Here is a 16,504-nt window from a genome sequence, read left to right on the forward strand (position 1 = left end):
TAGGCTATCACTCCAGGATTAGGTAATTAATCAACAGACCTTGAGTTAAACAAATAAGAGGTTATCATAGGGCGCCTGACCTAATAAGAGTCCAAAAGGCCCTTCCTAAAAGAAGAAGAGGAACCGTGGAGGGAATCACGGAATAAGTAAAGTGCTGGCAGTCTCTGACTGCCAAGAACAGCCCCCATCACAAATAGAAAGGGCCTCAACAGGCCTCAATCCTACAAGGAATTAATTTGGCAATAATCATAGGAACTTGAAAGTGGACCCCAAGCTTCAGAGGAAATGAAATCTAGCCCACACTTTCATGTCAGCCTTGTAAGATCCTGAGCAGAGAACCCAGTCATAGCTGGTCCAGATTTCTGATCTACGAATGATGAGCTATAAATGGGGACTGTTTTAAACTGTTAAATTTATGAGGATTTGTCATTCAGTGTTAGAAAACAGACATGCCCATAGGAGACAAAATTATCAAGTATACTGAAAAAATATATACTTAATATGGAGACCTTTGGTTGAAGGTTGAATATAAAAAAACATTGACAACACAATTGCACAAAGTGTAACAATTCCAATTGCAGCACTTTATTTTGAATCTGTGCTAACCCAACAAGAAATGTTTGCTTAATACTTTCTGTTATAACAACTTTCTGTTAAATCAAATGAGCAATTTGTTAGACAAGTTTACTCTAAAAGAAAATCATGGAGATCTAGTTTTCAGACCATTTCCTCTACTATCAAAAAGATCTGGTGCTAATACCATCAACATTTCCATAATGTCACTTCAGTCAGCACCATAATGTCTTGGCAGAATCACTGTTGATTAACTGGGTACTCATTCCAAGACAGAAAAGAACTTGTCTCCTGAGTAATTTCCTTCCTCAAGGGTAAGAATAATACTAAGGGCCAGTTAATTCTTTTTCTCATATTTTGTTTTTCTTAAAAAACAAAGCTGATCACAAATTCTGTGCAGTCAAGGTATCTGAATGCAACTTTAAGCTATTCTACATCTACATAAAAGGAACTACTTTAAAATCCAAGGAAGGCTTTTCAATTATAAACTTAGTCAGATTCTAGCATTTGCAAACATTTTCATGCCAAGTTTCTATAGGTTTTAAAAACATACAAATTATAAAACCTATTTTGAAATTATGATTCAAAAGTGCCATCTGCTGGTTTTGTCTAGGAAAAATATTCCAGGAACACTTACTGATTTACATTCAGATTGAAAGAGTGAAGTATAGCCACTGTTCTATTTTTAAAGAAAATACAATAATCTACAATATCATTATAAAGTAATGATACCGAATTTCTTTCTGGTCTTAATATAGGGAATAGTTTTGCTTCTCCCAAGCAATGGTTTGCTTATACTTTCTGGGCATTATCAAGCTGAGTTATGTGTTTTCCTTTCACTGTTTGCTGTTTAAAAACCTAATTTGTGGCTGAGGTTTAGAAAGAGTAAAACATGTTAACAGATACAGCTCGTGTCCTTTTTTCATTCCTGGCTGTGTTTTATTGCTTTACCCTTTGCTTCATCTTTCCCATTTGCTTCTCATCTTGCATATCTCTGTGTGCTATGTCTTTGGAGACACCTTAAATCTTTACTTGCAGTAAGGTGAAACAGAGATAAATAATCTCTAAATTGAGCTTAAGTGAGGTAAACATAATCAAGAGAAGTAAATTGAACTTTGAAAACACAACTGCACTTAAAGCAGCATCTCTATGATCTACTTTAAAGAGATTGGATTGCAGACAAACCCATGCAAGAAGTAATCACTAAAGGCATGACTGATATGAAAGGGGTTCTTTCGAGCAGAAAGAATTCCAAGTTGCAAAAGTCACTGCAAAAATGATATGCAAAGTATACAACTCTATCTTATTTGTCCTCCGGACAGGATCATAATTTTTCCTTATACACAACACCTCTACTTTTTATAAACATGTATTTGTATTAAACATCCTTTATCACCTTCCATTCCATTTATGGAAACTAAAAAAAAAAAAAACATACAACTTTCTGATAGAGTCATCACTTAGTAGATATGCCACCAAAAACTAACAGGTGGTATAAAGTTTATTAAATGGAAAAAACAAGTTGTTAAAGTTATGTTAAACTGTCTTACCTAATGTCTTCATCTGTGACAACGAAAGCTTTGCAGAGGGGTTGAGATGTGTTAAGCCAAACAGCGGGGTTCTTTTCCACAGCAGGGGAGACTTGCCCTGTGATGGGTGCAGAGCTTGTGTGCAAAGCACTGGCAACAGCAGATAAAAGGGTCTCATCGTTACTACCTGGACCAACTCCTGCAATTAGAAATAGGTAGCAGTTAAAGGGAGTTTCTATGTGTTGAGCAAACTTACATGACCTATAATATTTGTGATCCTATATTTCAAACTGATACCAGCCAAAGCAGTAAGGGATAAACAGTTACTTAACAGTTCCAGTACATGGAAGCGCTAACATTAAGGAAATAGTAACAAAATAGCCACACCTTCTGATAAAATTTTAACATAACTTTAAAATGAACATTTTCCAAGGTTCTAAACTTTTTAGAAGGTGGCTCCACTTCCTCAAGCAAGACCAAATATTTTAATACTCTTAATCCCTACCAAAGTCGAATTATATTCAAATATTCTTATTAATGTAGCGCCAGAGTCCTGGAATAGTTTCTTCTATAGCATTTAACTTCAATTTCAAGCAATATCTCAACACTAATCTTCTTTGTTTTGGGACTTCAAATGAAAATCCAGTGAAAACATGCTGCACCTGTACCATTAGCAGCTTTTTCAAATACACAATAAAATATCCAAATCAAGAAGTTTAATAATTGCACACCTTGGCTATGTGTAGGGAACTGGCAGCGTGGCTACATTTAAATGCATTGCTTAAAGTCCTATATATACAAGCATTGGGTACAGTCAGAAGCGCGGGAGGGTGAGAGGATTCACCAGAGCCAGAGCGGGGACCAGAACAGGCAGGGTGACGAAATACACTGCTGAGGGGGGCAGCGGGCGTGGCAGGAGAGGTCTGTCGCGCCATGTGGGACCCTCGCCGGTGGCCGGGGATTGAACCAGCGCTGCAGAGGCCGCAGGCAGCTTCGCAGCCCAGCGCTCAACCGCTGCGCCACCAGGGGAGGCCCAGTCCTATATTGTTAAACTAATGAAAGCAATCTTTTCAAGAACATAGAGGGAACGAGACAATATTCTAATCATGAATGATGAGGATTTTTGAGCAATCAATAATATATCAAGATTTAGAAGCTGAAATTCTACTACTTGAAAAACTATGCATCTCTAGAACTTGGAATTAATACATATGACAGGCAGACTAGCAAGGAGTTCTCCACCTCAGCTACCACTTGCTGTTGTCCCTGGAAAATGATGCTATTTCTACTGCTACTTGCAGTGACAATTTGTTAAGGGAGAGGCCAGAGGAAAGTGTTAGCTGTTCTGGTAAGAGGATGAGAGAAAGAATAAGTGCTGGAAATTCTGCAGTGTGGCTTTGTTTTGGTTCTAAAAGCAGCACATGGGCTAATTTAGTTGATGAACCTCACCTAAAGTCAAAATTTTACACATAAGAGAACCTTTGGTTGTAGCATCCCTGCAACACACAAGCTTCTCATATACATTTTCCCTGGGTTTCCTAAAACACAAGAAATACGTCTTCCAGCAGGGTACACGATCTATCCCACAAAGTAAAGATTAGTCTCAATCATTTTAGACTCCACAATATGTAACATAGAGTCTTGGCACACAGTAGGTGCTCAACTGAACTTAAATAATACCTTGAAGACCTTTAGGTAGTTCCATGGTTTTTATAATTTGTTCTGTTACATCTGATGCACTAAGTCCTTGTAGCCTCTTCTCCCAGAAAAGCTGTAAGGCAAAACATCACTGTTAATGGATACATTCTTGGAACAAGAAAGTAGCGCATCGATGCTGTTGAAGAATGAAATTAAAATCATTTCAGTAAGTTTGCTAATTGCCCATCTTCTTCCTTACAAAAAAGCTAAATGGTACTCCAAACATAAATTGCTCCATCACATCCTGATTTTTTCAAAAGATATTACTCAAAAAATGTCATTATTTTATGCAACCTATTCACTTGTTCCAGTATTAAGACTGTTACATGCTGTGCAATATATATACAGTTCTTTATAAGGTATCTTCCAAAGATTATAATTTCAATGTTTTAAAGGTTCATTCGACAGCAAAATGTGGTATTATAATAATTTACCATGGAAATGTAAACAAATTATTAGTATATACCCCTTGATGCAATATCAATAGGGAAAGAGCTCTTCCATGTGTGATTTTTCCAACAAGGTTAGCCCTTCAGGCTGTTTTAAAGTGGAAATGGGTCATTTTGGAGGAAACGTTTCTAAAATGTCTTTCCAACATCCTTGCTTTAAAAGAGGATGGCACATTCATGTTGACTCTGCTACTCAAGTACCCAGGCACAGAGTCTGGGTCTCCTTAGCCTCTCAGCCACCCCAGGTCATCATCCCAGGTGCCACTGAGCACATAAGAGGGCTCTTCATGCCCAATGGGCCACTGAGGCATACAACTGCTTGTTCAAAAACTGAAGATCCATGACAGTCAGCTTTTTTATTTTATATCCCTTCTACACTCTCTCTCCTAGTTAACTACTATACCTCTCACTGATTCATTCATCTGTTGAATACATTTACTGAATTCCTACTATGTGCTGTGTTTGTCCTGTGGGTGCAACAGTAAATAAGACAGACAATCATAGGGTCTTTGTCCTCAAGAGTCATCTGTTTTCTAGCCTCTCAAAGAGATCCTTAAGAACTCTGTATATCTGTCTTTAATCCCGGATACCTGGGGCTTGTCACGTAGCAGATGCTGAAAATATTTGTGTGAATTACTAAAATGGGCGCAACAGGACTGAGAACGAAGGTGTTGAGGGATACACAAACCTAAGTAAAAAATCTCAGCTCTAAATGCATAACCATGGACAATTTTATAAATTCAGAAACTTCAATTTTCTCTTCTGTAAAATGTGGCAGCAATGACTATTACAAGATTTTTCTGGAGATAACATAATGCAATATATGCAAAGCACCTGTTACATAGTAGGCACAAGGTTTATTGCATTTACTGTTAGTAAATTTTGGCCACTCTGAGGGCTTTTCAGACTTATAGTCTGATTTCTGCATATATAAAGAGCACCAGATATTCACCCCCAGACACATTTGACGATACAGCAAAATAATCCTATTTATGGTAGAATAGCAACATGTTAGATTCATAATAACCTCAAATACCAGCAACAAGAGTAGCATATTAAAATAGAATGTGTCACTCTCCTCTGAAGATCTTTGGTATATGGTAACATCTGCTTACATCTCCCTACAAATTCCAAATTCCATCAGCAAAATATGTGGTCAACATAAATGAGAACATGAACACGTTAATCACAGAAAAACAGTTAAGTGAAAGTAATAACTGATGAATATGATAGATGTTCTAAGAAACCCTGCCTGTTTTCTCTCTTTGGGGAATTAACATCTTCCCGTACTTTGAATATCACAACTACAGAAAAATAAAACAAAAGTCAGCTATTTCCTAATGAAATATTATTTGAAGGAATGAATATATATATATATATATCTTATATATAACACACAAATGTAATTTAATTTGAAGAAATGAAACAACACTACCAAAACATAAACTATGGAATAAGTATAGATATGACAACTAATATTCTATATCTGAAAATCCAGTTCTAGGCCTCAAAAATAAAATTTTACATTCCATTATTTAAAAATAAGTTTTAAAATTCCTACCAATTCAAAGAAAAGTGATATAAAAATTTAGGGAGGAAAATTTTGCAAAATAAATCCTGAATTAAGAAACAAATGCACAGTTCTAGCTTATAGCAAGTCCTGGTATTACCACATGGCCTCTGAGAGTCCTCAAATAAACCTGGATTGAATCTAAGATGTACAAATGACCTTTTAATAAATGAAATACTTAAACCATGAAAATGGAAATACATATCCTTAATGTGTGTGTGTTCCCACTCACAACCCTTCCCCCTCCCCCCAGGAGGTGGGAGGGGGAGTGTGAAGGGTCAGAGAAGAAAAGACACTTGTTTAAGAAAAGGAAATATTTAACTGGTCAAGTTCAGCATTGCCCTCATCTCCATCCTTTCTACCACTTGCCAAAACTAATGAACTCACCTAATTTTATTATTTTTTAATTTTTAAAAAAGATTTATTTATTTATACAAGAACCAGGGTAAAGGCCAGATGTGCGGGAGGGTGAGAGGATTCACCAGAGACAGAGTGGGGAACAGAACAGGCAGACTGATGAAATACACTGCTGAGGGGAGCAGCGGGCGAGACAGGAGAGGTCTGCGCGCCATGTGGGACCCTCACTGGCTAGCCCTGGATAGAACCAGCGCTGCAGAGGCTGCGGACAGCTTCACAGCGCTGCGCTCAACCCCCTGTGCCACCAGGGGAGGCCCTCACCTAATTTTACTGAGAACTACAATAGACCTCTCAGGATGACTGTATCTCAATGTGCCCTTCTATCACATCTTTTCCCTACATCCTTCTTAGAGTCCCATTTTGTTTTATTGAATTGATTTGGGGAGGGGGAAATTGTATTTAGAATCCTTTTTAAATGTACATACAGCAAAAATTATGTTAAGTGAAATAAGCCAGTCGTTTACAAACTGTATCATTCAATTTCTATTATATTCTGAAAAAGGCAAAGCTATCTGGGTGGTCGTGAAGGGGAGTCCAACTACAAAGGATCAACACAAGGGAACTCTCTGGAATATCTGGAGTGTATGCTCTGTTTTTTGTTTTTTGTTTTTTGTAAACACAAACTGAATCCAACTGGTACAATTACCACTTTTTCTTTCCAAGCCATTTCCTCAATGAATGACCAACAGGCACATGTCCTTTCCCCAGGCTGCTTTCAACTTTCCGATTTCATCCCCTTGTCTATGAATTGTCATTAAATTTACTCTAAAAGTCGGTCAGTTCCTCTCACCAATTTCAATGACCTTTTCTCATTACCTTTGGTCACTTTGTAATCCTGAACACTCTGGAAGGGACCATGGGAGGGGACGACCTTACTCTTCCTAAATTTAAAATTTCCTGAACTACTCATTGTGAATTCCATTAATTGTGGCACCTGCCATTCTTCTTACTGAATAACTTCCCAACCACTGGGAGTCTAAAAACAATAATATTGAAAAGACGAGCCTTCCTAAATTTGCAAGGAATCCCCCTCTGCAACAACCATCTAGTCTCTTCCACATGTCCATACACTCTTGCTTTCATAAATCCTAACTTACATACCAAAAATCTAATTTCATCTGCCAAATCCAATAATTTTCTCAGCTTAATCTAGCTGTCAGGTGTAAAGTCAAGAAGGCAATGTAATTCTTCTAAGGGGCGATGATTTAATATTTGAAGACTCCTCAAATGTGCTCTCATTCTCAGTGACTGCATCCCTTTCTCAGCCCCACTAATCAGACCATTTAGGTGCATCTTGACACCCTGTTCTCCCTGTGACCCTCTAGCATATAAGAAAATTGGCACACTCCCGTGGGTGCCTCAGTTTTTATTGCTGACGACCTCAGCAATCCAGTAAACCAGTAGATGGAGAATCATTAAAAGTCACCCCAAACCATGAAAGTGACAAATATCAGTAACAGGTGCAGATAGGTAGAGAAACCACCTTGCTAGAAACTAGAGTTATTCTCTGCACCTTTCCACCCATGGCAGAATGGGAGGTACAGCGGCGTGCAGTTGACCTTAGAGCCTCAGAGGACCAATGGGAAGGTGTGGAAAGAAAGTCGCTTCTTCAGTGAGAAGAATGATCAAATCTGTTTCTTGAGAGGGAAATAACCCAGAACACAAGTGAAGCATTTTCTTCTCTTAATTAGTCTAGATTTAATTGGGACTTTGGGGGGATTTGTTCGACTGGTCTTACGGGCAATATCCAGAGGAGAGGATAAAGAAGAAACAGTCACAAATAACTCCTCAAAAATGCGCACAAACACACACTCTTATTAAAGAATCAATCCAAATTCAACTAATTATCTTTGAACCCCCATTACATGCACAGGCATCCAGAGTACAGGCAGGGCCCTGGCGATGATCACTGCCCTCTGGAAGCTCACCATTCAGTGGAACACAAGCAAAACACTACAAGGCAGGTAACTGCAATAATGAAGACACAAAATTAACTTCAGGTTTGGAGGATGTGGGAAAACTTTCAGAAGAAGCAGCCCTTCAAAAATGTGTAAGAGTTCTACAGGAAAGATGACTCCAGGCCAAGGAAACAGCTTATGCAAAGGGAAGGAAGTGAGACCAGTGTACAGAACAGCATTTCTACATGTGTTTATATAGAAGAACAGCCAAGGGTGGCTTATTTTTAATGGCTTCAGTCCCAGGGATTCTATTCAGTAGGTCCAGGGTTAAGAGGCCAGTTTTATTTATAAGCACCTAGGTGATCCTGATGTAGGTGAGATTTTTCTCAGTTTGAAAATGATTGGTTTGGTTTTTTCGGAGAGAATGGCAGTGCATACACAGAGCTGATGGGTACTGACTACCCAAGGAAATCAAAGATGTTATCCTCTCCCAGGCAGAGGACAGGAGGAAGAGAACTGCCCTCTTATCTTTCATTGCAGGAAGACCAGTGTCGATGTGTATTTAAAAGCACACCATTTTGTTTAAGGGTAAACAGAGAAAGAGTTTACCCAAGTCTCTTGTTAATGCCCAGTCATCTTCCCTTGATGGAAAAGGAGTAGGAGGACAAAGAGGAGGGCAACTATCCCTTGCCCACCAAGCCCTTTCCATAAGCCTGACACTGTGCTAAGTGCGTTAAGTAATTCAGTGAATCATCCCCACAGCATTTTGAAAAGCACAGTAACTTACCAAAGCTGCATAACCCGCCAACGGTACATGTGGAATGAATACTCAGGACAGTGTGATTACACAATCCTACTCTTAACAATACAAGCCTGGAAGGGCACGGACATGCCGGGCTCTGTGTTAGATCATATAGTAACAGGGTCAGATCCTTCTATTCATGAAATCAGAGGCTGATGGTAGATCAAGGAATGCTAAGAAAATGATCAAGTTACTCTTTTAATCAATTGACCTAGTGAGTGATACTCTGCAAGTTGTCAACTGCAGGTGATGTCAGCCAAAGTCTGCCTCCTCCTCCCATCGATTACGCTCAGTGAGATAAGTCAGAAAGAAAAAGGAAAATATCAGATGGTTTCACTTTGAGGCAGAACATAGGAAAACTGAACAAAGGGTCAGGAAAAAGACAGAACTTGCGAGCTGACCATAGATCTGAGGCAAGCAGCCACGGTAGGGAAGGGAGGCAGGTCAAGACAGGGGAGAGAAGAGCACAAGAGACTTTGGTGATGGATCCCGGGTGCTATGGTGGCTGGAGAAGTACAGGGACTACACCTTATGTAAGCAAATAAAAATTGAAAAAAAAAATTTCATGAGGCAGCAGCAGAGCTCTCAGTGCCACAAGGGGCCTGTGACAGGTGGGCCCTGGGGTGTGTGGGTCACATACCCACAACGCTAGTGGAGGAGAGAGGAGCAGAGACGAGGGCCCCCTGTGCTGTAACTTAGCAGAACTAAAGGAATGCTATGCTGTCATCTCTTTTGTGAACTTCTTCAGAGAAAAGGGGCAACGAAAACTCGTTCTGGCTGGATCTATGCAATATAGAGGAACCTTCCCGTAACACCTTGTTAAAGTCACCCAAGGATTCTTCACTGCATCATTGCTCATGTGGAAGAAGAGTGAGAAGGCCACCGCCAAGGCGTGCCGAGGCCAGTAGTGCGGGGAAGGACAGAGGGAAGCCCAGGAAGGACGAAACCAAACTGGGAAGCAGGGACTGAGGCCTAAAGAAGGATCCGAATTTTGTTCTATTTTAAATCCAGTGGTTAACATAGACAGCTTTTAATAAGCTTTCCTGAAACTGTCATTTCCTTGTTATTTTTACTCAATTGATTTCCACGTTGTGATGAGAGTAAAGCCCTTAGAAAAACCTCAAAGGGGCCTGAGCTTGAGCTCATTTCAAGACTGGAAGGCAGGAGAGTGTTTGAGGACACAATGTGAATCCAGAAAAGGGAAGGAGAAAAGAAACCAAACCAGCGGCAGGGTCTAGAGCAGAGTGTCCTGATCAGGGCCTTAATGACATTTGGGGATGGATAGTTTTGCGTCGTGGCTGTTTAGGAGCTTCCCTACCCAGGATGCCAGGAGTGCCTCCCCAGCTGTGACAACCAAAAATGTCCCTGGATGTTGCCTGATTCTCCTGGCTAGATGGGCGGAGAGGGTAGGGGGTGGGGGGTGCAAGATGAGATCTGGCTGAGAGCGCTGGCCTGGAAAAGAGCCAGCAGTCAGGGGCACAGGAGGTTTACAAGAACCAGGCACCACACCTCACAGCTGAAACAGAAAGGGGGCCCCTCTCCACTGACGTCAGCACAGCTGTCCCAGTCTTCAAGTCTCTATCCCAGCCCTCTGTTCCTGGGTCTGAAAAGAACCACTCTAAGTGGCCTGGAATTGGGGCCTCTTTCGTCACTGCCAGGCAACGAGAGGGTTGTCACCAGTCATACTGGTGAGATAAAGCAGAGGTGGGAGAATCATTTCTTACTTTGGATTTACAATGCAATGCACTTCCTGATTAAAAAAACATCGTTACGAACAGTAATTACTTTGGATAATTCTGCATGTGAAATAATTCACACTTTAGATTAAATGGACTTCTTTTTTTTTAATTTTTTTTTTAAAGATTTATTTATTTATTTATACAAGCACTGGGTACAGTCAGAAGAGCAGGAGGGTGAGGATTCACCAGAGCCTGAGCGGGGAGCAGAGCAGGCAGAAGGACCGAAGTACACTGCTGAGGGGAGCAGCAGGCAGCAGGAGAGGTCTGCGCGCCATGTGGGGCCATGTGGGACCCTCCTCCAGTGGCCAGGGAGCAGCCTGTGATCTAACCGGCACTGCAGAGGCTGTGGGAAGCTTCGCAACCCAGTGCTCAACCGATGCGCCACCAGGGAGGCCCAGATTAAATGGACTTCTATGGGCTGGTGTGGGACGCCGGAAGCATTTAAAATACCGGTTCTATTGGAAGATGCAGAGGTCCAAGCAAAGGAAACATGGTATTTGATATCCCAACCTGGAGTTCTAAAGCATCTGAACACACAGAGTTAGAAGGAGCTTTCTGTTTTTACCAGAGACCAGTACCCGCACATCATCGGCTGTCAACAAGGGCACAGCTCCACTGACTGCGACTTTAGGTATTCAAGTATAGGTACATCGACAAAATAGAAATGGCAGGTTGATCAGGAACCTGTTAATTTCCATACATTCTTAGGACCAGCCACCAGTAGCAGTTGGCCAATTCTAAAGCCAAAGCCAGAGAAAAGAGCATCTCACCAGAGGCACACAATAACTGAGACCTTATTTTAGCTTTCACACAGTTTTTTTTTTTTTAATTTTTAAAAAAGATTTATTTATTTATGCATACAAGAGCTGGGGTATAGGCCAGAGATGCGGGGGTGAGAGGATTTACCAGAGACAGAGTGGGGAGCAGAACAGGCAGACTGACTGTAACACACTGCTGAGGGGAGCAGCAGGCGAGTCAGGAGAAGTCTGCTGTGCCATGTGGGTTGCTCCCCGGCCAGGGATCGAACTTATGCTGCAGAGGCTGCAGATTGCTTCATAGTGTGGTGCTTAAGCCCTTGCACCACCAGGGAGGCCCCACACATCATCTTAAAGTTCACCTCCACTTTCCTTTTGAAATTATAATCTCCGTGAGAAAAAAATGAACTGACCATATAGAAACACACTGAAATGTCCACAATGCAACTAAGTTCATCTAAGACGCCTATTTCTCATTTACTGCAAAAGCTGTAGCTGAATATCAACCATGGGAGTCAACGGCTGCTTAGAGTGACGGACTCAAACCTGAAGGCCTTTAGCCTCTTCAAGTACGTTCCCTTCCACGTCAGATTTCCTCTGACCCACAGTACCTGCTTGACTTCTCTCCTCTCCCAGAGGAGTAAGTGCTTTACCTGTTCCTAAGATCACATCTTTACAGGCCTCCTTCTCCTCTTGCCCCATCCATTTGCTCTCTTCCCACATTTTACACTTTTCTTCTTCCTCCTTTTCAGCTTCTTCCTTGGAAGTGAGAGGCACTCCCAAACACTGAAAACCTACAACATGTCTCTTCTAAACTACTTCTGCTTCAAATCATCTCTGTCTTCTCCCTTCTAACAGTATAGAAGTGTCCACCCGATTTCCTCCCTTTCCATTCATTCTTTTCCTGCTTACCTAGGCCTTCCTATTATACTAAAATGACCTGCTCAAGGTCACAGTAACGTAATTACAAAATCTAGTTTCTGACTCGTGTCCTTCATCCTACTTCACTGCTGCAGTCACCTCATGTTAGAAGACTTATAAGAGCCTGCCTTTTATGATGGTTCTCTGTGTGTTTTTATATTTTCTATGCTTCTAAGCAACAAATGTAAACCTCTAACAGTCACCGTCTTTTTTTTTAAAAAGAAAAAAGACAATAAGCATTTTCTCTTAATGAAAGCAAATATCTAGGACATAAGATACGATGTACCTTTTAAAGTATTTGAGGACAACAGAATACTTTGTGAAATAGAAGAACCAAAAGTTTCCTTTTAAGTCTCACCATTGGTAAGAGTTTAAATCTACATGGTCTTTATCTCTGTCAAGAGCAAAATGCTAGACACATAGTTGGCACCCAAATATTTGTGGGATGAATTTGTGGCTAAATAGAGGGAGCACAGGGTAACCCAGAGAACAATAGTTTGGGTGCTAAATGCTTCACTCCTGACTCAACCATTAAATATATTTGCTGTCTTAGGCAAGTTGCTTAATCTCTTTAGATGTATTTTCTAGTAAAATAGAAATACTAATGACTGCCCTATCTAGCTCAGAAAGTAATCAAGCTGCTGATAAAAAGTGAAAAAAGTCCTTTGAAAATACAAATTTTTAATTGAATTCCTCAGAATGTTTCCTAATGAATGTTTCCCAACGTTAGAATTTCATAAATTACCATTATAAGGTCTTTGCTAAACCTAATTAAAAGGGAAACAAAGGATCTTCTCACATATTTGTAGACTCCAGCAAAACCCAGAAAATGTGCACTTTATATTCACTGACTCACAGAAAACTAAATATGCAAGGCATCGGGTTGGGGCCACACAGAAGAACAGTGTTGCCTGCCCAAAAGGAATTCACTGTCCAGTTTACAAACTGTCCCTTTACAAATCAACCCATATGATATCCAAATTGTCTAGTTTTGTTCTGCAAAATCAACTTAAATACCATGGCCTGCAAACATCAAAAGTCAAACAAGAGCCACCCCCTTATTTTGTCAGAGTGGCTAGGAAGAAAGGGCTAGATCATGGCAAGAAAATTATTATGTGCATAAAGGAAAAACTTGATTCATGTGGCTGTGCAAACTACAATGTGAGCTCTTTAGGGCGAAGGATAACAATTTGGGCTAAGGGGGATGAAAGAATGGAGCAAAAAGCAAAATTTAGGATTGATGAGGATGGAATGCAGTAACCATCTGCTAAATTGTCTCATGACGACTCCCTAACTTACACACAGAGGGCATGTAATACTTCTAAATGCCAAAGAAAGTGCCATCATCCAGAGTTGACGATGTGCTAAGCACACTCATTCATGAAGTCTATCTGCTTTTTCAAGTGCTGTTCCCACACACTTCACGCAGTTGCAGTAACAGTCTTCTTACTAACACGTAAGTTTCTCTATTCAGGTATCCTTATCCACTGCTCTTTACTGGTCACCTTTTTTGCAAACAGGATTATTTGTTTAGTGTTTGCTTTATTAGCGTGAAGGTTTTATGAGGACACAGCTCATGTCTGCCTTTTGTGTTTACACAGCACCTGTAATATAATTAGCAATATAGGCTACTGAATAAATGAATTAGTGATTCCAAAACCCACTCAACTATAGGAACTTTGATCTCTGATTGAGACCTCTAAGTTTAGCTGAAGAAATGCCCTTCAGAAAAGCTTTCTTGAAATTAATTTAATAATGTTAAATTACTAATTCCTCATGCTTAACAGTGAGATAGAATGAAGACCAAACATAACTGTAATATCAACAATTGTAATGGTAAACTCACCTATAAAAGAATAAAATACCTCAGATCCGATGAAAAAAACTATGTTTTATGAAGAAATATCTAAAAGTAGAGGACCTGAGATAGCTGAAAATGAAAAGAAATAGAAAGTATACCTAGATATTAAGAAAACAAAGGTCTCAATATTACTCTAAGATTACCTCACAACAATAAATGTCAAATAAGACAAAGAGAACCCATTATAATGAACTAACTTCTATAAAATAAATATTATCAATAATTTTTTTTGCATAGATAATACTGGAATTTGGATTTCCATAGGGAAAAGTGCATGTACAGATGAAGCTCAAGACTTGCTAATGAAGCTCTTCCTGATACTTTATTCCACCTTTCATTAACTACTACCAATAGAAGTAAAGAGGGGGTATCACAACAGATACTACAAATACATAAAATATGACCAAAAATATTATGAACAAACTTTAGTGTTGTTAAAGTCAACACTAAATTTGCAAATTATGAATTATTGGGTCATGATGTATTTTTTCTGTTTTCTATACAAAAATGCGTCATGACTTTTCCAACAACCCAGTACATTACTACAAATATATGTTCTCAAAATTGGTGCAGGAAATAGGAAATATAAATATTCATCAATGTATCTTTTAAATAATTTCAAGCTTTCCCACTTAAAAAAAACAATAGCAGTTTAGGCTGAGGTGACTTCAGAATTAATTCTGCAAAATACCTTCTAAAGAAAGGAACCAATTTTAATAAACTTTTGCAGAGAATATTAAAAGAGGGATAACCTACTATCTTAATTTTCAAGGCCAGCAAAACCTTGATACTAAAAAAGCTTAAGATTACAAGGAAAGAAAAATTCAAGTCCATCTCCTCCTGAATATAAATACAAAAAATCCTAAGCAAAGTAACAGCGAATCTAAACAGCAATAAGAGCGATAATACATCAAGAGTATGACTGAGTTTCACCCAAGAATTCAAGGTTCATTTAATGTTCAAAGAAATGAAACTCTACAATTCACCACATAAACCAATCACTATAATTTATTAGCAGAATAAACATCATTTTATCATTTCACTAGGGAGAGAAAAATAATGTGATAAAATTCAATACCCATTCATGAATATGCTTAGTAAACTAGTAATAGAAGTGAATTTCCTTAATCTGACAAATGGTATTTACAAGGAACCTACCACAAGCATCATATTCAATGGAAAAACACTAAAAAGTTCCCTCATGTCATGAATGAGATAAAGATAACTGTTATCACTTCTATTCAAAATTGTATTGGAAGTTGTCAGTGAAATAACAGGGGGAAAAGACCCAAAGGTTGAAGGCTAAGCAAGAAAGAAATAAAACTCACATTTGCAGATGGTATGCTTGTTTGCTCATGTATATATAAATTTCAACAGACTCACTGATTATTGAATAAGTGAATTTAGGAAGAGAACTGAATAATCAAATTATTCTACAATTAAAGAATAAAAAGAATTTTAATGATATTAGAGTAGCATCAAGAAACATTAAATATCTAGAAATCAAATAAAGATGCATAAGATCTCCAGACTACAATTAAAGAATAAGAAGAATTTTAATGATATTACTTAGAGTAGCATCAAGAAACATTGAACATCTAGAAATCAAATAAAGATGCTTAAGATCTCTAGACTGAAAATTATGATATCATTTTTTTCTGCACTGTTTTTTTTAATGATAAAGAAGCTTTACTATACTTATGTACTAAGGGCTTTATCTTTTTTTTAATTGAGATAATACTGGTTTACAACATTGTATGTGACTCAGAGGTATAGGATCACACCCTCTCAGAAGCCTGTCCTCACACCACACCACCACCAAGGCATACACAGTCCTCTACCATAGTGCATATGCCCCCTTGTCACTGTGTTTCCCCTGATCCCTCTTTTAGTCTTGATTCCACAGTCAGTTTTCTAGGATTTGTAACTGGTTTGGTTTTATATGAATTATTGTTTCATCATGTATTATTCATTTATTTCTCTATATTCCACATATAAGTGAAACCATCTGGCATTTGTCTTTCTCTTCACTTAATTTTCTTAGCATTATCCCCTCTAATTCCATCCATGCTGTCACAGATGGCAAGAGTTCATCTTTTTTTAGGGCTGAGTGGAAAACTATGAAATCTTAAGGAGGGATATACAAGATTCATGGATTGTAAGACTAACACTGTAAAAAAGTTAATTCTTCCCAAAATTGATCTATAAAGTTGAATGTTAACAGGTTTTGCAAAAGACCAAATAAACTGTCTAAAATGTATATGGAAATGCTAAGACCTAGCTAAGAATAGC

The 16,504-nt window shown here is 38.9% G+C and overlaps 1 protein-coding gene across 1 annotated transcript in view; it reads right to left on the reverse strand.

Annotated features, from left to right (window-relative positions):
- MBD2 (methyl-CpG binding domain protein 2) overlaps positions 1-16,504 on the reverse strand; it is a gene marked incomplete at both ends in the record, with an annotated part of 57,982 nt that overhangs the window by 2,069 nt on the left and 39,409 nt on the right. The window contains 2 exons of the mRNA XM_084252531.1: positions 2,124-2,301; positions 3,783-3,873. Of these exons, the coding sequence (XP_084108657.1) occupies positions 2,124-2,301; positions 3,783-3,873 (269 nt within the window). The remainder of the gene's footprint in view (positions 1-2,123; positions 2,302-3,782; positions 3,874-16,504) is intronic.

The sequence above is a fragment of the Talpa europaea genome, assembly GCF_964194135.1.
Source record: "Talpa europaea genome assembly, chromosome: 13".
Classification (NCBI taxonomy): domain Eukaryota; kingdom Metazoa; phylum Chordata; class Mammalia; order Eulipotyphla; family Talpidae; genus Talpa; species Talpa europaea.